Genomic DNA, 26779 nt, shown 5'->3' with positions numbered 1-26779 from the left:
TAAGGTTTTTTGAGATAGGGACTTGTGAACTATTTGCCTGGGCTAGCTTTGAACCTCCATCCTTCTGATCTCTACCTCCTGAGTAGCTAGGACTACAGGCATGAGCCACCAGTGCCTGGCTTAAAGTGGACATTCTTAACTCACACTACAGTATCATGAGGTTGGAGTTTATCACACAGTCCATGATCGTCAACATTACATACCACACAGCAGCCACCAAAGTGAATCATATAAACTTGGTTTTATAAATGTGGCCTCAAGATGGGATTTTTTTGAATGCTCTCATTCATCCATTCTAGCTGCTTTCTGAGTTGAAAAGTCCATGAGAACTAAGAAAATACTCAGAAAATGAGTGCTTACTGGAAGGGAAAGAAATGATTTTGTGAATTACAGTGCAGGTAAAGGACAGTCTCTTCCCCCATAAAAATTACATGAGCTCTTTAGTATCCCCAGTGAAGCTTTAAAGAAAAATACCGGAATTCCAAGATGGCGGCTAGAGGGAGGAAGCAGAAAGCGAGCCTCCTATAGTGAAATCTTGGAGAGACGCTGGAGACACACTTTGCAGGCATAATCACGAGAAAAGGCATAACTTTGACCCCTCCACACCTCCAGCCGGTGCAGAGAATCTCCACTTCACGTTAAATGGAGAACCGAGGAGGCCCCCGGGGCCGCCAGTGGCCGGCGCCCATACGGCTTGGGAAGACGCGGACCAGGTGAGCTTCGCGGTACCGCGGTTCCCCCACAGACAAGCCTGGGCCAGAGCAGCATAGCCCCCTGGACAGACTGACCTCCACCCGGGAAAAAAAGAGAAACTGAGTACTAAGCAATAAGAACAGTTAAGACACGCTGGAAAGAGGGTGGGGCGCCCTGAGCGCTGAAGATTGGGGGAAGGGACTCCTTCCCGGGACGGTAAATAAACGAGCCGGGCGGGCCGGAGAGCCTCTGGCGGGAGCGGGGCGCGCCAGCAACCAGGAGCAGGGACGCTTGTGAGAGGAGGGAAGACCCACTTCCCACGTGAACTGTAAATAAACACGCAGGCCTGACAACGCGGGGCAGTGTCGCCTTTCCCAGTGCTTGGAAAGGGAAAAGCCTGTAGCAGAGGCCCCCCTCCCCCGCACAGGAGAACTCTGAGCAAACAAAGCCTGTGGGACCAGGTGAGTGCTAAGCTCACCCCAGAGATCTGCATAAATAACGCCGCCAGCTACAGGCTGAGAGCAGCAGGCAGGCAAGCCACAGTTGCAGATACCACTCTCAGAACTGCCTCCAGACGCTTTTTTTTTCTTTTTCTCCCTACCTTTGATGAGAGAACAACCGAATTACACCTGCAAGCCGAAAAACTTACTGAAACTGTATTGCATTTGAACTGGGGACACTTGGTGGGGCTTTTTCTTTTTTTTTTTTTTTCTTCTGTGTGTGTGTGAGTGTAGTTTTGTTCTACTTTATGCATCCCCTTTGATGAGACAACTACAGAACAACATCTGAGGCACCAACTCCAGGACTGGAGATTGAGACGGACATCCAAATTATTAAGACTGAAATTGCATTGCATATAAACTTGGAAGTTTTTTGGTTTTTTGGTTTTTTTTGTTTTTTTTAATTTTCTATTTTCCATTTTATTTTAATTCATTTTTATAAATAGATATTACTTTCATATACTTATTTTTTATTTTTTTTATCTTTGATTTTCAATCCTCTCTCTGTCACTCTATAGTCTGTTCAGCTTACTGTCGATTAGTACACTAACACTCCCTGTTTATACCTTTGAAACTCTCTTGTCTGATACCTTGTTCTGCTTTCTCCCTCTTGTCTGTATATTTGTTTTCCCCTTTTCTTTAACTTCTTGCTTTCCATCTCACCTCACTCTTCCATTCTCAATATTACCATTGTTATTATTACAAGCTAGAAAATACTTAATTACACACAGTACAGGGACAGTAACAACACCAAGGACAATGACAGGAAGACAGAAAAAACAAGGAAACCAGTTTCCCCACAGCAAAAAATTAGTACAGGAACCAGAGGGGAATGAAGAGAACAGAAACTCAGAGCCAGACTCCAACAAAATGAAGATAAACTATGCCAAAGGACCCAATGAAGCCTACAAGAATAATTTAAAAGAAGACATACTACAAGTACTCAATGAGAATTTTATAGAGATGATACTGGATAGGGTCAACCAAAATGTACAGGAGACACTCAAGAAATTCCAAGACAATAAAAATAGAGAATTTGAAAAAGCAAAAGAAGAAATAAAGGAAACCATAGAAGCACTGTATAAACACCAAAATGAAAGAGAGAACACAATGAATAAATGGATAAATGAACTCAGGACAAAAATAGACAACAATAAAGAAGAAAACAGCCAGGATATGGAAAACCTCAGAAAAAAGAACGAAACAGAACTGCAAAACAAAACGGAAGGCCAATCCAGCAGAATAGAACAAACAGAAGACAGAATCTCAGAACTTGAAGATGAAATGGTAATTAAAGGAAAAACTGAAGAACTACTAATTAAACAACTCAAGACCTGTGAAAAGAAAATGCAAGAACTCACCGACTCCATCAAAAGACCAAACTTGAGAATCATGGGCATCGAAGAAGGAGAAGAGGTGCAAGCGAAGGGAATGCGTAATATATTCAACAAAATAATAACGGAAAATTTCCCAAATCTAGAGAAAGATATTCCCATACAAATGCAAGAGGCCTCCAGGACACCAAACAGACCAGATCAAAATAGAACTACTCCACGACATATCATCATTAAAACAACAAGTTCAGAAACTAAGGAAAGAATATTGAAGGCTGCAAGAGAGAAAAAACAAGTAACATACAAAGGTAAACCCATCAAAATCACAGCAGACTTCTCAACAGAAACATTAAAAGCAAGAAGAGCGTGGGGTGAGATCTTCCGGGCACTGAATGAAAATAACTTCAACCCCAGGATACTCTACCCAGCAAAGCTATCATTCAAAATAGATGGAGCAATAAAAGTCTTCCATGATAAGCAGAAACTAAAACAATATGTGACCACAAAGCCACCATTACAAAAGATTCTGCAAGGGATCCTGCACACAGAAAGTGACACCCAACTTAACCATGAAAAGGCAGGCAGCACCAAACCACAGGATAAGAAAAAGCAAGACAGTAGAGAGTAACATCAAGTTAGGTACACACAATCAAACCTTCAAACAACTAAGATAACTAAATGGCAGGAATCACCACATACCTATCAGTACTAACACTAAATGTTAATGGACTTAATTCACCCATCAAAAGACACCGTTTGACAAAATGGATTAAAAAAGAAGATCCAACAATTTGTTGCTTACAGGAGACTCATCTCACCGACAGAAATAAGCATATGCTTAGGATGAAAGGCTGGAAGAAGATTTACCAAGCCAATGGCCCCTGAAAACAGGCAGGAGTAGCAATACTTATCTCTGACAAAGTAGACTTCAAACCTACATTGATCAAACGAGATAAAGAAGGACATTCCATACTAATAAAAGGGGAAATAGACCAAAAGGAAATAATAATCATCAATCTGTACGCACCCAATGTCAACGCACCCAATTTCATCAAACATACCCTGAAAGACCTAAAAGCATATATAAACGCCAACACAGTGGTTGTGGGAGACTTTAACACTCCATTATCATCAATAGATAGGTCATCCAAACAAAAACTCAATAAAGAAATCCAAGATCTAAAATATGCAATAGATCAAGTGGACCTAGTAGATGTCTACAGAACATTTCATCCAACCTCTGCACAATATACATTCTTCTCAGCAGCCCATGGAACCTTCTCCAAAATAGATCATATCCTAGGGCACAAAGCAAGCCTCAGCAAATATAAGAAAATAGAAATAATACCGTGCATACTATCTGACCACAATGCAGTAAAAGTAGAACTCAACAACAAAAGTAAAGACAAAAAACATGCAAACAGCTGGAAACTAAATAACTCATTACTTAATGAAGAATGGATCATCGATGCAATAAAAGAGGAAATTAAAAAGTTCCTAGAAGTCAATGAAAATGAAAACACAACCTACCGGAACCTATGGGACACAGCTAAGGCAGTCTTGAGAGGAAAGTTTATAGCCATGAGTGCATATATTAAAAAGATTGAAAGATCCCAAATCAATGACCTAATGATACATCTCAAACTCCTAGAAAAACAAGAACAAGCAAATCCCAAAACAAATAGAAGGAGAGAAATAATAAAAATAAGAGCTGAAATCAACGAAATAGAAACCAAAAAAACCATACAAAGAATTAATGAAACAAAAAGTTGGTTCTTTGAAAAAATAAACAAGATCGATAGACCCCTGGCAAACCTGACTAAAATGAGGAGAGAAAAAACCCAAATTAGTAGAATCAGGAATGCAAAAGGGGAGATAACAACAAACACCATGGAAGTCCAGGAAATCATCAGAGACTACTTTGAGAACCTATATTCAAATAAATTTGAAAATCTTAAAGAAATGGACAGATTTCTAGATACATATGATCATCCAAAACTGAACCAAGAGGAAATTAATCACCTGAATAGACCTATAACACAAAATGAAATTGAAGCAGCAATCAAGAGTCTCCCCAAAAAGAAAAGTCCAGGACCTGATGGATTCTCTGCTGAATTCTATCAGACCTTTAAAGAAGAACTGATACCAACCCTCCTTAAACTGTTCCATGAAATAGAAAGGGAAGGAAAACTGCCAAACACATTTTATGAAGCCACTATTACACTTATCCCAAAACCAGGCAAAGACACCTCCAAAAAGGAGAACTATAGGCCAATCTCCTTAATGAACATTGATGCAAAAATCCTCAACAAAATAATGGCAAATCGAATTCAGCAACACATCAAAAAGATTATTCACCACGACCAGGTTGGCTTCATCCCAGGGATGCAGGGGTGGTTCAACATACGAAAATCAATAAACGTAATAAACCACATTAACAGAAGCAAAGACAAAAACCACTTGATCATCTCAATAGATGCAGAAAAAGCCTTTGATAAGATCCAACATCATTTCATGATAAAAGCTCTAAGAAAACTAGGAATAGAAGGAAAGTTCCTCAACATTATAAAAGCTATATATGACAAACCTACAGCCAGCATTATACTTAACGGAGAAAAATTAAAACCATTCCCTCTAAAATCAGGAACCAGACAAGGATGCCCACTATCTCCACTCCTATTCAACATAGTACTGGAATTCCTAGCCAGAGCAATTAGGCAAGAAGAAGGAATAAAAGGAATACAAATAGGTAAAGAAACTGTCAAAATATCCCTATTTGCAGACGACATGATCCTATACCTTAAAGACCCAAAAAACTCTACTCAGAAGCTTCTAGACATCATCAATAGCTATAGCAAGGTAGCAGGATATAAAATCAACATAGAAAAATCATTAGCATTTCTATACACTAACAATGAGCAAACGGAAAAAGAATGTATGAAAACAATTCCATTTACAATAGCCTCAAAAAAAATCAAATACCTAGGTGTAAACCTAACAAAAGATGTGAAAGACCTCTACAAGGAAAACTATACACTTCTGAAGAAAGAGATTGAGGAAGACTATAGAAAGTGGAGAGATCTCCCATGCTCATGGATTGGTAGAATCAACATAGTAAAAATGTCTATACTCCCAAAAGTAATCTACATGTTTAATGCAATTCCCATCAAAATTCCAATGACATTCATCAAAGAGATTGAAAAATCTACTGTTAAATTTATATGGAAACACAAGAGGCCACGAATAGCCAAGGCAATACTCAGTCAAAAGAACAATGCAGGAGGTATCACAATACCTGACTTCAAACTATATTACAAAGCAATAATAATAAAAACAGCATGGTACTGGCACAAAAACAGACATGAAGACCAGTGGAACAGAATAGAGGATCCAGATATGAAGCCACACAACTATAAGCAACTTATCTTTGACAAAGGAGCTAAAAATATACGATGGAGAAATAGCAGCCTCTTCAACAAAAACTGCTGGGAAAACTGGTTAGCAGTCTGCAAAAAACTGAAACTAGATCCATGTATATCACCCTATACCAAGATTAACTCAAAATGGATCAAGGATCTCAATATCAGACCCCAAACTCTTAAGTTGATACAAGAAAGAGTAGGAAATACTCTGGAGTTAGTAGGTATAGGTAAGAACTTTCTCAATGAAACCCCAGCAGCACAGCAACTAAGAGATAGCATAGATAAATGGGACCTCATAACACTAAAAAGCTTCTGTTCATCAAAAGAAATGGTCTCTAAACTGAAGAGAACACCCACAGAGTGGGAGAAAATATTTGCCAACTATACATCAGACAAAGGACTGATAACCAGAATATACAGGGAACTTAAAAAACTAAATTCTCCCAAAACTAATGAACCAATAAAGAAATGGGCAGGTGAACTAAACAGAACTTTCTCAAAAGAAGAAATTCAAATGGCCAGAAAACACATGAAAAAATGCTCACCATCTCTAGCAATAAAGGAAATGCAAATTAAAACCACACTAAGATTCCACCTCACCCCTGTTAGAATAGCCATCATCAGCAACACCACCAACAACAGGTGTTGGCGAGGATGCGGGGAAAAAGGAACCCTCTTACACTGTTGGTGGGAATGTAGACTAGTACAACCACTCTGGAAAAAAATTTGGAGGCTACTTAAAAAGCTGGACATCGATCTACCATTTGATCCAGCAATACCACTCTTGGGGATATACCCAAAAGACTGTTACTCCAGAGGCACCTGCACATCCATGTTTATTGCGGCACTATTCACAATAGCCAAGTTATGGAAACAGCCAAGATGCCCCAGCACTGACGAATGGATTAAGAAAATGTGGTATCTATACACAATGGAATTTTATGCAGCCATGAAGAAGAACGAAATGTTATCATTCGCTGGTAAATGGATGGAATTGGAGAACATCATTCTGAGTGAGGTTAGCCTGGCTCAAAAGACCAAAAATCGTATGTTCTCCCTCATATGTGGACATTAGATCAAGGGCAAACACAACAAGGGGATTGGACTATGAGCACATGATAAAAGCGAGAGCACACAAGGGAGGGGTGAGGATAGGTAAGACACCTAAAAAACTAGCTAGCATTTGTTGCCCTTAATGCAGAGAAACTAAAGCAGATACCTTAAAGCAACTGAGGCCAATAGGAAAAGGAGACCAGGAACTAGAGAAAAGGTTAGATTAAAAAGAATTAACCTAGAAGATAACACCCACGCACAGGAAATCAATGTGAGTCAATGCCCTGTATAGCTATCCTTATCTCAACCAGCAAAACCCCTTGTTCCTTCCTATTATTGCTTATACTCTCTCTACAACAAAATTAGAGATAAGGGCAAAATAGTTTCTGCTGGGTATTGAGGGGGGGAGCGGGAGGGGGTGGAGTGGGTGGTAAGGGAGGGGGGGAGAAATAAACCAAGCCTTGTATGCACATATGAATAATAAAAGAAAAATGAAAAAAAATAAAAATAAAAATAAAGAAAAATACCTCAGAAACTTCTCCCTAATGCCGCTCAACGAGTGCATCTCTCCATTTGTTTCTGGCTGACCAATAAAAGAGATAAAGCATATTGATTTCAGCATCACCTGCAAGGCCATTACACTGCCAAAAATATCATTTCAGTCACCTGAACTGCGAAAACATCCATGATAGGAAATACACACATTGTGCACGCGCACACACACACACACACACACACACACGAGGGAGGGAAATGGATGTCACTGAGACAGATTAAACAATGAGTGACAGAATAATGACAGCTTTAGGCGCCATGTATACTTCCAGGCTAGAAAAAGATGTCAAAAACACAATTTTCTTAAAACCTAAATATAGAGAAAACCAGATGGTTTTCAAAAAGTAAGGAGAAAAAGGTTAGAAAAGAGAAAGCTAAAAGTAAGGGATATATTTGGTCTTGTATTTAAAAGACATTTTTATTGCTTCTTGGCCTTTTGGGTAAAATCAAGTGTAAAAGACATTTTTAAAAAGTTAAATATGGCTTCTCTGTTGGATACCAAGAATTTAAAAATCTCTTTATACGTTCAAAAAAAAAGGTAATTCTCCTGCAAGTAAACTACTATGAGTTTGTCCACAACATCTGTAATAAATGGAACTTTTGAAACACAGGAGGAAATGGGAATTGTCTGGAAAAATGACAAGGGCCCCAACACTCAACACTTATGCTCACCAAAGGACATTAAATAGGAGGAGTAAAACAAGAATTCAAGTTCTCCATGTCAGGGACACAGGCCTTTCTTCACCTCTCACAGCAAAGCGATAAACTAACCTACAGGCATCCTGGGAGAGTTCAGCCAAACTCATGGTCTTGCAAGTGGAATCCCACTTCCAGATAAGAGAGGAGAGGCTGGGGTGGGAGGAGGGATTACCCCAGACTTAACCACAAATTGTGAGAAATCGCTTTTTCTACTCCTACCTCCCACATACCCTTAGAAATCTAGTAGCCAGCACAAAGAGACCCACGAAAGATTTTTCTGAATATTGAACACATTCCTTTTTTATCCTTTCGCAGTGTTGGTCTGTTGTACATGCATGTTGAATTCTTAAAGCAATATCCTTCCTCCTATGGAATTACTGTTACAATTTTATAGCACAGATGAATTTCCATTTCTCTTAGGAGTATACAAACAATAAAATAAGTTCAATTTATTTAGAGTAAACAGATATCCTCAGTTGAATTTCTAAGAAATATTGTGAAGTTCTATTCCATTTGATATTAGCATTACAATATGTTAAAGCCAGTTAACACCCCCCAAAATTCTGCTAGTTTTCAAAGGTAATCAGAATTTTTTAATTAGCATTTTGATGCAGAGAGAAACATTAGCATTCAGTAAGAGAAGGAAATCAACCTGTAACAAAATCATGCCCCCAAATTAATTTAGACAGCTATAAATAAATAAATACATGTATAAAATTTGCCATTGTCCTATTCTGAATAAAAAAATCACATACATTTTGCCATGTATGTATTTCAAAAATGTTGAATACGACCCTATAGTTATGCGTGAGTTCAGTACAATGCCTCTTTTTTACCATCTGGAAAACATTCATTCTCTCAAAAAAAATCATACATAGAAGTAAATTATTCCAGGCAAGGTGAAAAATACCCCCACTATCCCTTCAAAAATCAAGCAGCATTTTTGCAGACGAAGTAAGAGACATTGAAATATGCACAAGATGGCATTCACTTAGACACAGGTTTTTTTCAGTGACCAAGAAATGGAAAACACATCACAACTTCTCCCCTTCTACATTCACAACACTGAGGCCAACTGGCAAACTGTTTGGAGGCAAACTGTTCTGTGCTGAACTGTGTTGCTAAAAGATGTGTCCAGATTCTAACCAGCAGAGCCTGTGGGCAAGACCTTCTTTGAAAGCAGTGTCTTAGAAGATGTAATCAAGTCAAGATGAGGCCATTAGTGTGGGCTCAAATCCAATGACTGATGTCCTTATTTTTTTTTTCTTTTAGTGGTATTGGGGTTTGAATGCAGGGCCTCAGGGTTGCTAGGCAGGCATTCTACCACTTGAGCCATGCCACCCTTCATGTCCTTATAAAAGAGGAAACTTTGGGCACAGAGAGGCACAGCGAAAAGGTGGTCATGTGAAGAGACTGGGGCTACACTGCCAGAAGCTGGATCTTGCCCTAGAAGTTTTGGAGGGAGCAGAATCCTACCTACTCCTTGATCTTGAGTATCTAAGCTCCAGAACTGCACAAGAATAAAATTCTGTTATTTTAAGCCACCCAGCTCATGGTACTTTGTTATGGCAGCCCTGGTAAACAATGTACTCCCTCAGTAATCATGTAAGAGAAAAGGAAGGAAGGAGGGAAGAAAATGTCATTTTTAAGATTTATTTAGGCTGTTAATTATCTCTTAAAGGATAAATAAGGTGGTGTACTCAGAAATCTCCTCAAAAGTTCTCTTAGGTGTCTGATAAGGGCATGCATAACCCTTCCAAATTCCACTAAAAAAAAAAAAAAACCCACCTCATTATCTGGGAAAAACGCTCCTTACCCTAACAGAAAGATGACATTAAAATAACATGTAAGGAGAATAATAATGTCATTAAATACACACATCATTTTTTAAGACAGTCTTGCTAAGTAGCTCAGGCTGGCTTTGAACTCACAATCTTCCTACCTCAGCTTCACAAGTGCCGGAATTACATCATGCCCAGCTTTACAAACATATATCTTATATTGGAGAAGTGCATGCCATCTGTCAACATATCACAGAGATTAAAACTTGAAAGGCAGATAAAGATAACTTGACATAACTGTTCTAGTTAAGAGTAAATTCTCTCCCTATACTCCTATGATAGAATTAAAATACTTCACCAAGTCAACAGCTCAAGTTACCCTTATATTCCTGGGCAAGGAATATAATACACATTGAAAATGGAGGCCACCACTGTCTGTACCAGAATAAGATTATACGTACCAGAATTCAGTGACCAAGAAATGAAAAACACATCACAACTTCTCCCCCTCTACAGTCTAAGAATTATATGTACCAGAATAAGGTTAATTCTGATATTATTAACATATACTAATTAAACATAAACAGTATACCCTGGTATCTGGGAGAAATGATGTACTAATTCAAAATCTTATCTTAAGCCCAACAATGTAATAGAAAGAATATTTTTAACCAAAAACTGTCTTTCAGAAACCTTGACAAGGATCATAATTTAGATGAAAACCTGACAAAATATATTATCAAAAAGAAGGTGAAATTGAATTGTGTAGAAGAAAAGAACTAAAACTCCAGAACATCTTAGGCACATCAGGAAAATTCTAACATATTTGAATACAACTGCCATCATCTACTAAATTTAGAAAATTATTGCAGTTCTTCAAGTATAGAGTATTCACAAATACAATTTTTTCTTTGATTTAAAGAGTCCTGACAAGTAGAGTTGTCATGTCTAACTCAGGTTAACTCAGGAAACCTACTTTTTAGGTGGCATCAAGTAGAGCGGACAATTAGAAGAGGCACTGGACTCAAAGTCAGGTGGAGTCTGTTGTCTGTTTTCATGTGGAATGCCAAAGTATTAGACTCTGGGCTCACTTTGGTCCATTTCATAAACAAGCGTTCTACTGCGGAATTCCCCACTCTCTTAAAAAGTCACTTCTCTCCATGAACAGATTACTAGGGTCACCCTGAAAGCCCGCAACAGTCTCCAAACCACCTTCCTTGTCAGTTAGCGAAGACAAAATATACAATAACAGCACATCTTGTGTCCTCACCACATTAAACACATTGCTAATTGACTGTCCAAGAGCTTACCTGATAGAGCACCTGCCTGGCAAGTTCAAGGTCCTGAATTCAAGCCCCAGTACCACCCCAAAAAAAAATGTTGACCCCAGTAATTACATGACCACAGATCATATCTCTAATCTTGTTTGTGCCCCAACTATCTTTTTCATGGTCAATTTCAATGTCGTGGAAAGTACAATTTGGCATGAATTTCCCAGTTTTAGTAAGTAAAGAGACTGTCTATCTCCAAATAGTAGAATATTCTAACCCAGAGATGTTAGTAAGGGATAATAATCTAGCATTAACAAATAGAGCGATGTTATTAGAATACAGTACACATGAAAACTTCGATCCAAGGAAATCTGGTGGGAAAGATTCTCAATGCAGCCTATATTGAAATCATCTACAGCTGTTTTTAATGTTGATGCTAAATCCCACCTACACCAACTTAATCAGATCACTGGGAAAGGTCCTTGGGCACTGGGATTCATGAAAAGCTCTCAAGACAATCCTAATGTTCAACTGTAGTTGAGGATCACTGATATAAGCCAAGGGTCAATAGACTTGTTCTGTGAAGGGTCATATTTTATATTGGTTTTCTTATTTATCATAAATTAACAATAGGAAGGGATTTCATCATGATGAATCCATACGTGCATACAAGTTCACCCCCTCCATTATATCCCACTCCTCCACTCCCTCTCCCCCCGTCTTTCACAGTGCTCGGTGCGATGTAGTTCTACCTTCTTCACCCCTCAGTATCCTTTTCTTTCACCCTCCCCCCTCCCAACAGTCTCCTCTTCACATTCACGTAAGAGCCATAATTTAAATGTGTTAGGCTTTTTGAGCCATTTAGTCTTTATCACAGCTTCTCAAATCTATTATGGCACAGCCATGGACAATAGGTAAATGAATGAGAGTGGCTATATGCCAATACAGTTTTAATTATGCACAATGAAATTTGAATTTTATATAACTTTAAATGCAACAAGATATTATTCTTCTTTTAGTTTTTTTCAATCATTTAAAAATGTAAAAACCATTCTTAGCTTGTAGGTCATACAAAAACAACCCCTGATCTACCCTATGGATTAAACAAGTCTACTTAATCATTTCTCAAAAACATTGGCTCAGTGGCTCACTCAATCAGTCCTAGAAAAGATCCCCTTCCAAGAATGGATACCTTCAGATTCAAGCTGGTCCAAGCCGTAAGAGGCAGCTGTATTAGGGTGGCTAATGGAAGGAACTGTTCTTCTCTCAAAAGGTGCCTCAGAAACAGGAAGTGCTGGAGACACACTGGGCGAGGCCTCCTCCGTTATTCCAGGGGGTGTCACTGGGGAGCCCAAAACTGGTATGAACTCCTCATTTGGCTCTGTGACTGTGTCCATTAGGTCTGCCAAACACAAGAGACAAGACTTAACCCACAAGATAATCTTTATGGAAAATGTAAACCTGTGCCTTCATTTTTCAGACAAGAAATGATTAATGAAATCAATATCTTATTTACAATACATCAACACAGCAACCCACAGTTATCCACTTTATCATCAGGGAAAATATGTGGCTTTAAATCTGAACTTAATTTTTAAAGGTTAATCTCCCATTGCAGGATTATATATATTATATATATTGCAGGATTTTGTATATTATCAAAGGCACAAAATACTGAACTATAGACTGAAGACTACTTTGGAAAGATCAAGTATTTTTCCCAAAAATCATGTCAAAGAATAAGAGCCTAGATATGTGTCTAGACTAGTTTAAACTTCAAGGCTCTCAGATATCACCCCAGGCATTTCCAAGTCTACAGATTCTAGAACAGCAGTAGCTTGAAAACCTGGATGATCTAGCAAGTGTGAGGTCCTGAGTTTAAACCCCAGTACTGTCAGACAAAAAGAAAGAAAGGAGTGAAGGAGGGAGGGAGGGAGGGAAGGAAGGAAAGAAAGAGAGAGAGAGAGGGAGGGAAGGAAAGAAGGGAGGGAGGGAGGAAGGAAGGCTGGTGGAGCAACAGAATCTCTTGAGACAATTTTTTAAATGTAGATTCTTATGTTTTTCACACAGCACAGCTTTCTGAATCAGAATCTCTTTGACCATGAAGTCTAAAAACTGTTCTTAATACAGAGGCACAGAGTCCCATGTATTTCTGGTGGGGGTATAAACTGGTGTAACCACTTTGGAAAACAAGATTGTCTCCTATAGTCAAACAATCAGACATCCTATGGCCAGCAATTCCATTCCTAGGTATATTCTCAGAAAAAAACCCTGTACATGCATAATGGAGAACATGTGCAGAAGTATTCATGCAGCAATGTTCACAACAGCCAAACCTGGAAATGACCCAAGTACAAATCACTAGGACAATGGATGAGGAATGGGTAAATAAACTAGGTTATATTTTCATAATGGAATAGTATACAATGGTCAAAACAAAAGAACTACAGGAAGTATGTTTTAGAAACTGAATATTAAGTAAAAATTTTAAGCCCCCAAAAGTTCATCCATAGTACAGTATTTCCCCTATAAAATTAAAAACAACTAAGATTTTAAAATGTGTAACTTACAGAAATAAATATAGATGTAATAAAACATTTTTTTTTTTTTGCAGTACAGGAGTTTGAACTCAGGGCCTTCACCTTGAGCCACTCCACCAGCCCTATTTTTTGAAGGGTTTTTTGAGATGGAGTCTCACGAACTATTTGCCTGGGCTGGCTTTGAACTGTGATCCTCCTGCTCTCTGCCTCCTGAGTAGCTAGGATTACAGGTGTGAGCCTCCTGCACCCAGCAAAACTTACTTTTTAAAGGAAGCAAAGACAATTAGGAAAACAAGATTCAGGATGATGGTTACCAATGAGAAGAGAAAGCTAACATGGAAAAGATCACAGGATTTCATGAAGGTTAATGTCAGGGCCCTAGCTTTTTGTTTTGTTTTGTTTTGTAATGTTTGGGGGTAGCAGTGGGAGGCAGGACTAGAAAGTATTTATAACATTGTTTAAAATAACTTAGCAAGTGCACACAAAAGTAGGCCTTACTTGGGCCAATGATGAGACAGAAATATGAGGCCCAAAATAATTTTAAATAGTTTTTTTTTTTAATTCCCAAGGGAGGGCTGGCAGGTGGCTCTAGTGGTAGGGTTAACACTAGCAATCATGAGGCCCTGAGTTCAAACCCCAGCACCACCTAAATAAATAAATAAATAATAAATTCCCAAGTGATTCTGAATAATCAACCAGATTTTAAAACGCCATTGCCCTTAAGATACAAGAGGATTTGAAGACCTACTGTATAGACAGTACTCCATACACATTATTTCAAACCTTTCAAATAACCTGTAAGACAGGTAGTCATTATTTAGAAATGACCAAACCAAGTTAAGAAACTTGCTTGAGGCTGCAATCCTCATGACAGCCAAAGTAGGGATTCAAACCAGGTCCTTGCTGCTTTCACCTCCCCACCCTGGCTCCCAGTAGAACTGCAAGGGGGAAGTCCTCAGGGGAGCTGGCCTCAGTGATCTAGAGACAGGCCACCAGGAGACCTTACTAGGCAACTAAGCTCTCATCCTTTCAGGCTGCATCATGTCTCTGCAAACAAGAGAGAGTTCACCCACCTTTCCAGGCTAGCTGTGTGTGGTGTGTGTGTGTGTGTGTGTGTGTGTGTGTGTGTGTGTGTGTGTGTGTGTGTATGGACCTGTGCACGCACTCTGCTGACAGGGCCACCTGCCCCATTTATTTTATTGCTTACAGCCTACAGAAAACACCCACCCTCAAAACACTGAGTCCCGTTCCCTGCTTTACAGACCTTCCGCAGGACTGACTTCAAGAGACCAAGGGACGACTGTAGCAGAAGCTGCAGTGGCCAGGGGCTCCCATCTTCTGGACAGCTGAGTGACACCAGCACCATCAGACACAGGAGACGGGGACTCCTTGCCTCCCTCAGGCCCACTGTTGTCTCTGGGAACCTCAATGGTGGCCACCTGCTCTTGTGTCACCAAGGGTAAGGTTCCTTCTGGTTCTTCCACCAGTGTTGTCATCTCTTGAGTGATGATATCTTAAAAGAGGGGAAAGATTTTAAAATAGAACAAATCCCTATACTTTAAAATCAAATCTCTACACTTTAATGAGTAAGTTGGGGAAAGACACAGCTAATTCAGAGATTGGAAAAACAGAGAACTCAGAAATAAAAGGACAGTAAACAAATGTCACTGTTGAGCATTTAAGAGTTTTGGATCAGCCGGGTGCCAGTGGTTCACGCCTGTAATCCCAGTAACTCAGGAGGCAGAGATCAAGAGGATGTGGTTTGAAGCCAGCCCTGGGCCAGTAGTTCATAAAACCTATCTCAGAAAAGCCCATCACAAGAAAGGGCTGGTGTGGAGTTGCTCAAGAGGTAAGGCCCAGCAAGTTGAGGCCCTGAGTTCAAACCCCAGGGCAGCCAAAAAAAAAAAAAGAAGAAGAATTAAAAGAATTATGGATCAGAATATAAGATAGAAATAAAGAAATTAATGTAAAAAACTAGAATAAAATCCAAAACAAAGTAAGAATACCAATGGCTAAGCTTGTTGTACAGAACTAAGCTACATTAAAAAATTCCTCAGAAGATATGATAACATATGGTAACATATGGATATGGTAACACATGCTTGTAATCCCAGCACCTGGGAGGCAGAGACAGGAATATCTCAAACAGAAAACCAGCTTGGGCAACACAGCAAGATCCTATCTCAAAACAAAACAAAAGATTCTCAGAAGCATTTGTATATATATATATATATATTAATTTTCATGTTTACATATTTTCACATTCTGAAGAAGAAAGGAACATTATAATTACAATAACGAATGTTTCCTGAGTTTCTTTTCTGTACCATGCACACAGTACTAGCTGCACAGAGGGCATTGTCTTATTTTATCCTCCCATATGTACGAAGGGGAGGGGATGCTAACATCATTCCACCGAAGCTGCAAGGCTACAGAGCCAGTTTACCTGTCTGAATTCTGACTCAGCCACTCTCTAGCTCTCTGATCCTGAGCAAATTACTTAACATGTCTTAGCCTTGAGTGTCCCCAACTACAAAATGGGGACAATAATATTCTCTATCTCAGAGTTCTCACAAAGACTAAAGTAGGTAACATATGTAAAACACTCAGTACACACCTGATACTTGGTAAGTGTCCAATAAACATGAGAACAGCTTAGGTTTAGAAAAACTAAAGATCCTGCTAAGGGACATGGTCAGCATGCTGACAATGCCCTGGAACACCAGGGACGCCTCTCAGGTCTGCTTTTGCTTTTAAATCTGGAAAGGGAGGGAAACAGAGAGGTAGAGGAGCCCTTATCTACACAGGCCCACCTTCCTTTTGGCATTCTGCTGTGCCCAATACACTATCGAAGGCTATTTACAAGGATCAAGATTTGCCATCTTCTTAGGAGGGTCTATGCTGGAAATTTCAAATACTGACCCATTTTTAAAATCTTAATTTGGGGGCTACTGTCTGCCTAGCAAGCGTAAGGCCCTGAGTTCAAACCCTAGTACCACTAATATGTATAAATTTCTGTGTCTATACAGAGAGAAAGAGAGAGACACAGATATGTATGTATGTATGTATATACTATATACATATATACTATATATAGTATAGACATATGCATACATACATATACACTAGTTCTAGATACATAGCATATTAGCAGGTACAGTAAATTATAAGCAAAAAAATAACATTCTAGGGACAGCTGAAGTTTCCTCAAAGTTTCCATTAATGACATCATGGTATCTTATTACTGCAAAATGCTTTTCCTTGAAAACAATTTATTTGCTTTAAAATTTGTACTTTTCAGTAAAAACTTAATTCTTTTTCTTGGCACCCATCCATTTTGGGCTGCTTTTTCTTTGAATTGAAGAAATTTTTACATCTGATAGGACAATACATCTGGTTGTAGGACAGAGAAAACCAGGGGAAGGTTTTTGCAGGAACTTCCTATTTGCTCTTTATCCCATGATTTAAGTTTTTCCTGTCTTTTTTCCCTTTTTTCAACAAGACTGTAACTCTCCTGAGAGCCAGGATTCACTGCCCTTTCATATCTCCAGCACCTGGGACTAAATTCTGTTTGCTACAAGAAGACAATAATATATCATTTTGTCATTTTAAGCAGTATGTGTTCTCCATGTTGTCCTAATTTTCAAAAGCATAGTGAAAAAATATGTTAAAAAATAGTTTTATGTTCACAGTTTTATGAAACAGCAGAGATGTCAAAATACATAGCATCTTGAGTAAATGATGGCTGATAGAGAAAAAAGAGTGAGAACTAGAAATAGTAATGGACTTTTAAAAACAACATTCAAATTTCCCAACGTCTCTCACTCTTCCTATTTCCTAAAGGAAAAATGGATATAATATTCAGTATAGATTATTTTTAAAACCCAATCTTCAAGTGAACCATCTAGGCAGGCACTGTGCCATTTGACCCATGTCCCCAGCCCTTTGAGACTCAGTTACCTGAGCACAATTTTTTTTTGGCAGTATTAGAGTTTGATCTCTGGGCCTTGGGCTTGCTAGGCAGGCACTCTACTGCTTGAGTCACACCCCCAGCCCTCAAAAAAGCCATCTAAAGAACTAGCTGTATCAGAGGACTGACCACAATCTCAGATACTCATCTGTCAATAATATCCAAAACACCAAAAAATCATTGTTGAAATCATCCTGAAAAAACATAATATCCTCTGTGGTCCTTAAAATGATTGACACTTGAGTTCTTTCCTTCAAGAAAAAATGTTTATAATTACCAGAAAATAAATATAAAATTTTTTTATTATTCTATAGCTACTATTGTCAATTATTTCAATCTTTCACATTTTCTTGAACTCTATGGGACCAAAAAAAATGAAATGAAGGGAATAATTTGACTGTTCCTCTTTCTATAAAGAATATAGAGAAACTGTCTAATTAATTGGACAAGATAGGCAATCATATTGGATGATCCCAGGCTAAGTGATTCTCTGTCTTCATTTATTAATGCATTGCACTGGTATTTCTTGAACACACCAGGTATTATGCTATATGCTGTGAATAAAAAGAAGTCATCTGTTGAAAGTCTGATAGTTAAGTGAGGCAATTATGACTGAGATGCATATTCAATAATCTGATAATTATCAAATCAATTTCACTTTGTAGCCTGTATGTGTAAAAGCTAACACAAGACTAGAACATAGTAATCATGGATTCAATTGTGGAGTGCATAATCTAGGTCTATATGACTTACTACTCCAGAAATAGCAATGAAATAAACTTCTTGCTCAGTCATATCAAAAATCTTTATGGTTATGTGAACCCAACTTACTTAATGTTACTTAAAGAGCAACTTACAAAACATTTTCTGGAAGCTTCTATGAAAATTTACTGTCTATTAGGCCTGTCAGTGTTTAAAATGAGTTAAACATGAAAATTCAATCTTCCTTTCACCACTTATCAAATGATCTCTTACCATGTTAAGTAAATTCCAATAACATACAAATAACAAACATACAAATTTGATGTTTTCCATTAATCAGGCTACTTGACTGAATATTGTGTTGTATGTGTTCCAATACAACTAGAAATAAGCAGATATACTTTATACAAAGTTTTTCCTTTCTGACGCTAACTAACGACACATAATAAAGAAAAATGTTATTCAACAACAACAAATGTAAGGCTCCTCAGCTTGTAATATTCATAGATGCAAAGGCCAAGAAAAAGGAGAAAATGCAGAAGCAAGTCAACAGATGATTTATCTTTTTTCACCTCCTTATTTATACCTGATTTGTTTTGGAGTAAATAAAAGTCAGAAAGCTCATATGGTTGATACTATGAGATAAATATTTACCTAAAGCTTTTTTTGTAAGAAATATCTAAAATCAAGTATATGTTACAACAATGTATAATATATTATTTACTGTACTACTTAAACATATAGCTATTTCACATTTTCTTATACATTCATATATTTTCATAATAAAATAGTTGAAAAATACTCATCTATATCAGGGTTTCTTGCCCTCAATGTTACTGACATGCTGGCTTAGAACAATCACTTGGGGGGGGTACTGTCCTATGCATTACAGCATGTTCCCTGGCCCCTACCTAGTAGATGCTAGCAGCAACCTTCAGTTGTAATAAAATGTCTCCAACCACGTGCTGGTGGTTCGTGCCTGTAATCCTAGCTACTTGGGAGGCTGTTAGGAAGGTCACAGTTCAAGGCTAAGCCAGGAAAAGAGCTCACAAGACCCCCATCTCCAAAAGAACCCAAGCAAAATGGACTAGAGGTATGGCTCAAGCAGTAGAGTGCCTGATTCAGTGCCCTGAATTCATACCCCAGTCCAACAACAACAACAAAAATGTGTCCAAACATTGCTAAATGTCCCCAGTGGAAGATCACTGTTTGAAATGCATGATTTATTTGAATACTTTTGCTTTTCATTAAAACTTTAGTACCTATTCTAAATCACCATTTAAAACAAAATAAAATTAAAAGATTCCAAATTCAGGAGAGCTTTCCTCTTTCTTTTTTCTTTTACCTTTCAATAGTTGATATGCCTCTGACTCATGTTCAGACATGGAAACAGTAGTCTCTGTGAAAAACCTGGCACCATTTTCCTTGGTGGATTCCATAGAGCCTCCTGTACTTTGGAACACACTCACAATGGAAGCTTTGGTATCTTCCATCAGACTCGTGGGAGTAAAGGAACTTGGATGGGTGAAGGCAGGTGATGTCTCATCCCCTTTCGATAATAGCAGAGTCATCCCCATGTGTGTTCCCCCTTCAGCCTCTGTCCAAGGTTGGTCCCCTTCTGTCCTGTAAGGGCTTACATGTGCTGTCTGTGAAGGTTCTATTCTCTCCTGAGTCTCTGTATTGTCTCGGAGCTGTGGGGTCCTTATCTGGCTTACACGTTCTAGTTTGGTGTCATCCCACTCATTACTTAAGACAGAGGCAGCTGGAACAGCTGTGCTGTCACTCACTGTGACTTCAGGGGCTCCCAGCAGACTGTCAGTTTCTGACTCAATACTCAGAGTGTACTCTGGCAAGTGCTCAGTGGCAGTAGCCTGGGTGTTATCGGCTGTCATCTGTGAGGGCTTCTCCCCATCAGACAGAAGGCTTGCAGGCTCAGTGTCTGCTGTGGACTCAGCATCAGGAAAAGAAGTGGTCCTCTGGTCTGTGTCTGTTTCAAATTTCTCAGGTCTTGGATTAGTGGCTAGCATTTCTTCAGTATTTATATAGGAGGAAGGTGAATGTCCCAAGCTAACTCCTTCCTGACTTTCAGTTGCAAACAACTGACTATCCACATACTTCGGAAAACCCTGTGTTGCATCTGTGGTCCCTTCTGCAATGGGCTGAACGCTGGTACTGCTAACGGGTTCTTTCGTGTCATCCACATTCAGAGAAGTCAGTGCAGTGATACCAGTAGTTAACAGGACATTGGAAAGTCTGCTTTCAGGAGACATTCCCTCTGACTGGCTGGAACCAAACACTTCTTCACTGACTGGAACCACTGGCTCAGTAGCAGTATAACGACTAGGGCTGTTAGGCTCTGGCTGGGTTTCTTTATTAACTGAGAATTCTATATTTAATGGCGTCACTGATGGTCCAGCTGACACTATTATTGGATCTTCAGAGACCATGATTTGGGGCATATGCGTTAGAATGATGGAACTGTTTTCTTGGTCATCTACGTTTGTACTCTCAGTCTGCTCTTTTTCTGCACGATCATGTTCTATCTCCCTTCTTTCCATTTTGGGGAAGGCCAGACATTGTGTGGCAAAGCTGAGGAATAGAAGGCTACAGAACGCCAGACAAATGTGTAAAACAATTGATCTACTCATAGTGGAAGAGAAATGTGCATATAAACTGGCAGAGGTGACAATTCCAGTAATCGAGTCCTGCAGAAAAATAAAGCATATCAAAATGTTGTGTAAATATATTTTGTCAATAAGTTCCTTTAAATTAAACCATAAGTAAAATAATCTCGTTGACTTCATACACAGAGAAGGTAGGTAGGAGATGACTGTTCTATTTCTTTGTACCCTCGAGACGTAGTTAACCCAGTTCATTTTTCCCTGCTGAATTTTGCAGCTGATTTAACTTGAAGCTCCTTAGAAAAAGGTACACATAGTTCAAGTACTAAGTTTATTGTTTCTTAAACACCTACTCAAAATAAACTACCCTTGAAGTCACATTTGCAATATTCTCTGCAAATTCCTCTATTATTCACGTAGTCAAACGATAGCAGAAATGGCAACATGTCCAGGATGCAGACAGTAAATGTCACACAGTCATTCAAATAACTTTTAGAGTGTTTCCCTGGTCTAAATGTCTATGTTCCCCAGAATTCTTACGATGAAATCTAATCATCAATGTGATGGTTTTAGGAAGTAGGGGGGTCTTTTGATAATAAGATCATGAAGGCAGACCCCTGATGAGTGGGGCTAGGGTCTCTATGAAAAGAGTCCCCAGAGAGCCCCTTACCCTTACCATGTGAGCACACATGAAAAGCTGCCTTTTGTGCTCTGGGCCTTAACCACGCACCAGTCTTCAGAACTGTGAGAAATACTTTTTTTTGGTGCTGGAGAATGAATACAAGCTCCTCACTTTATGATATTTTGTTACAATGGACTGAGACAAGTGTGTCCAAATGGGCTATAACAAGTATGTTTTTAATGTACTAAATATCATCTTATGACTGAATATTACAGTTATATGCTTGTAATCTTAGTTACTCAGCAGGTAACAAGGTTCAAGGACAGCCCAGTGGAAGAAACATTAACAAGACCTCATCTCAAAAACCAAACTGGAGATGGTGGTTCATGCCTACAGTCACAGCTACATGGGATGTTAGGACGATCACAGTCCAAGGCCAGCACCAGGAAAAAGCATGAGACCCTATCTGAAAAATAAACTAAAAGAAGAAATGGCTACAGGCATGGCTCAAATGGTAGAAAGCTTGCCAACCAATCCCTGAGTTCAAATCCCAATATCACCACAAAATAAAAAGCTTAAATCATTTCTTATTCTCTGCAAAAAAATCATAAACAAAATCTTCATGCTTCAAAATTTAAGAATTAAAAAAGTTAAAAGACTTAAGCAATATAAATATATGTATTTTTAGAAAAAAAATTTAAATTAGCAATCTCTACTAGATATCCATTATTGTAAGGTTGAGATCCACTGTATTCTTTAAAATAAACTATTCACATTCTCATTACAACTAAAACTATATTAAAATTGCTCATTTTTCCAAAATTTAAATGTTTTAGTTCTTTTTCTCTGAGTAGGGTCCATTTTCCCATTATTGGAAATTTCTCAAATTTTTGATCTCCAATAACAGAGAGAGAGAGATTCTCAGAAATAATGCTACAGGCTTTCTAGAAAATTAAACCTAGGAATTAAAATTCTAAAATAAAAACCTTTTCTTTATGAAAGCTACCCTTTTCCTTCCTTTCATGTGAAATCATTAAACTCTCTAAGTTAGGCACATGATAGACACTTGTGAAATGCAGAAATTCACATTTTCATGGGGCCCTCTCCTCTTAAGAATTTCAAAGCTTTCCCATGTTATCCCATTTAGTCTTAAAGGTCCTTTTAAGGCAGAAAAAAAGGTCAAATTCTCAGGGTAGGCTCTAGAAAGCTGAAGACCAAAAGAAAACTGGGCTTTTTTACATGTGGGGGTAAAAAAGAAATCCATAGACTAAAGCCAAGGCCTCCTACTAATAACCAGCACCACAGGAGCAGGAGCAAGCTATCTCTCCTAAGATCAACTTTTTAGAATTTTTATTAATGTACATTGACTGTAGAAAGCTGAGTGAGCTGTCTTGGGTTTTGATTGTTTTTTGTTTGGGGCAGTACTGGGGTTTGAACCCAGGGTCTCATGCTTGCTAGGCAAGCACTCCACCACTTGAGCCATTCCTCCAGCTGTCTGAGTGAGCTATCTTGAAAGCAGAATTTTCAGCCCCATCAAGTTTTTTCAGAGAGGCTGTGAGCCAGAACCACCCACCTAAATACTCTCAAATTCCTGGTGCACAGAAATGCCATGAAACTGTAAAGATTTATTATTACTTTAAGCCACTACATTTTGGGGTAATTTGTTACACAGAAATTTTGAAACCACAGAGCTTTGGGGAAATACAAGAACAGAATGTTGTCATGAGCTGTCATGACACTGCAGGCAGAAAAGCAACAGGATTATCACAGACCACAAAGTTAGCAGTGAAAGAAAATTGAAGCCAGAGGAGACAAGCAGAAACGTAAGTCCCCCGAGAACTCTCGAGGTTGTGAGAAGGATGGTGTCTCCCCAAATGTAGAATGGGGGTTTGAAACAATTATATTTCAATACTAAATTAGCTGGGCACAGTGACTCATACCTGTAATCCTAGCTACTCAGCAGATCGAGATCAGGAGGATAGAGGTTTAAGGCCAGCATGGGCAAAAAGTTCATGAAACCCCATTTTAACCAACAAAAGCTGCGTATGGTGGCATATGCCTGTCATCCCAGCAACATGGGAAGCATCAACAGAAGGATGGAGGTCCAGGCCAGACAGGGTTTAAACATAAGACTCTATTCAAAAAATACTTAAGGCAAAATGGGATGGGAGCATGACCCAAATGGTAGGATGCCTGCCTAGCTAGCATAGGGTCCTGAGTTCAAACCCCAGTACCACCAAAAAAAAAATTAAATAAATAAATATTAATTTATATACAAGTATCCAGTATCATCATATTTTTTATTTATTTATTTATTTTGGTGGGATTAGGGGTTGAACTCAGGGCTTCGTTGCTTGTAAGGTACTTGCAAAGCAGGCACCATAACCCTTGAGCCATCCCTCCACTTCATTTTCCTCTGCTTATTTCGGAGATGGGTTCTTGCAAACTGTTTGCCCGGCTGGCCTCAAACCTAGATTCTCCTTATCTCAGCATGCCAAGTAGCTAGAATTAAGGCATGAGCCACCAGCACCTGGAACTAACAGCATTTTAAAAGGAGAAAAATTGAAAAGATAATTGAGAAAGAAGGAACAGCATGTGTCAAGCCGTGTCAACATTTGGCGTCACTATACTTTAAATGTGCCAGAAAGCATTTAGCTCTTAGCCAGGTAGCACATCACTGAACAGTATTTGGCTTCATGCCTCTATTTTCCTTCTTAAAAAATTTTTTTAAAACATATGAGAGTTTTGAAACAAAAGTGTCCTAAATGAAACTATAGTCAATGCAACTATTCTTTTGTATTTCTGTACAGACAAGTTGAGCTATGAAATCATATCGCTATATTAGAAGAGACAAAAAACTATAGAACTCTCTGGTTTATTTTGGATCTGCTCAGTATCCATCCATTCCTGAACAAATACTTTTTCCATTCAATAAAATCTTACTAAATATCCCAGAAAATAGAAGGTGTAGTCTAAAGGCTTGGTCTACACTCTCCCATGCCTCTGGATACAACCTGGAAAACTCAGGTCATCATGAATGGTAATGGAGTTCAGAAGGACAAGAATGGTATCTGAAAAATGATTTCCAAATTTTAGCTTTTTTGTTAAAATTTGCTATGTGATACTGGACAAAGAGCTTCAGTTTCTCCTTTGACAAAATGAGAAGTTAACAAAATAATCTTTGAAATCTCCTCTGTCTCCATGATTCTATTTCCATATCCCACTTATATGGCATAAGATAAAAACACTAATATTTCCACAGTCCCACGATCTTGCCATCAAGTCCGGGAAGCCCCCAAATGATTGGGTGGGTGTTGCACATTGTATGTTTTGTCGTCATGTGGTCTAAGAGGATCATTTTATGAGCAAATCGGATTTCCAGAAAAGGGAACAAAGAATGAAGGTTTAATATAACCCCAATTGCCTTTCCAAAACAGAATTTTCCTTCAAGGTCTTTTTTTGCCTATGTCTTGAGTTTCAGAATTTTTGTGTGAAGGGAATTCTGCCATGGCTCTGAAAGACTTTCCCTCTGTGATTAAGTGTCGGCCACCTGCTTTCTAAATCCAATTACAGCAGAAAAAGTGGGGGTGAACCACCAGCCTTTTCTGTGTTCTGTATCGAGGCCATATGCGCCATCTCCCCACTATTCAAGGCAATGCCTGAACTTTAAAAGAAGAAAAGGCAGCCTGTAAGAACAGCAGCAGGGAACAGATCTGCAGCTCAGCTCAAATAAATTGGTAATGACCTTCAAGTTCCAGATCCTTCTTCATCTTTCAAAGCTCAGAGCAGGTTCACACTGCCACTCTCCTGAGTTTAGCATCCCACAATGGGAGTTGTATGACATTAGAAAATAAAATGGAAAAGGATGATCATTGTCAACTCAATGACAATGATCCTAAATTAAATAACCATCTGCAGCCATATTTTGTAGGTATGGGCCTTTTCTATTTTCCTCAACATTGTATCTCCTATGTGGCCAGTACAGAGGAAATGCTCGGTAAATATTGGCTGAACAAACACATGAACGTCTAAGTCTGCTGTGCTTGGGAGAGGGAATGAGCGAAGATGTCATTGCTTTTTAGAGTTCTGTGTCATATATTAAATTAACTCAATCATAAGAATATTTAACAAGAGAATACTTCTCTGACTTTTCCCTCATATTGCATCTTTAGGTACTGCTTACTTTTCACTACATGTCAATGCCATTTAATTCAGATAAGTAAACTCTAACCAAATTACTAACTGATAGTGGACATTATCCTCAAATAGCTTAAAAAGCCTCCCTTCAGAGCAAGTCAGTAGCACTTTGTCTGTCACCCGCTATCAAGGCATCCTAATGGCTTGGCAGTCCTCTGAACAATTTACTGCATTTCTGCCACCAGTGGGCAGATAAGCTGCTCTGTCAAGCATTATCTTTGACAATCTTAAATAGACACAGTCCAGAATCCATTTCTTTGTCAAGGGTAGGCATATTCAAGTTTCAAAGACAAATGAAAGACAACATAAAATATACAACTTTAGCCTCAGATTAATAACCAGATTTTCTATCCACCTGGTCAATATTTTTCCAACTCAAATGAGTACTGCTATTTCAACATGCTACCAAAATGAAGACACAAAAGAGAAATCACATGATAACACATTCTCCTACCTCCAAGACAAATTGAGGAACGCTAGCATTGTCCTAAGAGCGCTCGAGACACAGGAGGGCTGCAGAACATGTCAATAAGCTGGTGGCAATCTGCCTTGTATTTTTCTTTCTCATGATAAACACAAACACTGTAAACAGCTAGTGAGGGGTGAGGAAGAAACATAACTAAGCCTTTGTCTGCTGGAAAAACAATGAGAGTGAACCCGGAGTCTTTAAAGTCTACGTATTGAGGCCATAATGCTCCTTTTCCCCACTACTCAAAGCAACACCTAAACTTGAGAGAGAGAGAGAGAGAGAGAGAGAGAGAGACAGAGACAGAGACAGAGACACAGAGACAGAGACAGAGAAGATAGCCTGTAGGAACA

At 38.7% G+C, this 26779-nt stretch overlaps 1 protein-coding gene across 2 annotated transcripts in view; it reads right to left on the bottom strand.

Moving 5' to 3' along the window:
* LOC109680293 (armadillo-like helical domain-containing protein 4) overlaps positions 1-26779 on the bottom strand; it is a 145162-nt gene that overhangs the window by 87826 nt on the left and 30557 nt on the right. For both annotated transcript variants that reach the window (XM_074067905.1, XM_074067904.1), the window contains exons 2-4: positions 19866-21225; positions 15113-15361; positions 12501-12710 (exon numbers count right to left, since the gene is read on the bottom strand). In XM_074067905.1, coding sequence (XP_073924006.1) covers positions 12501-12710; positions 15113-15361; positions 19866-21168 — 1762 coding nt within the window. In that variant the 5' untranslated portion in view covers positions 21169-21225. The remainder of the gene's footprint in view (positions 1-12500; positions 12711-15112; positions 15362-19865; positions 21226-26779) is intronic.

This window comes from Castor canadensis, chromosome 3, assembly GCF_047511655.1.
Source record: "Castor canadensis chromosome 3, mCasCan1.hap1v2, whole genome shotgun sequence".
In the NCBI taxonomy this organism is placed as follows: domain Eukaryota; kingdom Metazoa; phylum Chordata; class Mammalia; order Rodentia; family Castoridae; genus Castor; species Castor canadensis.
Note: the sequence above shows the minus strand (reverse complement) of the source record. Positions and strands in the feature narration are given on the sequence as shown.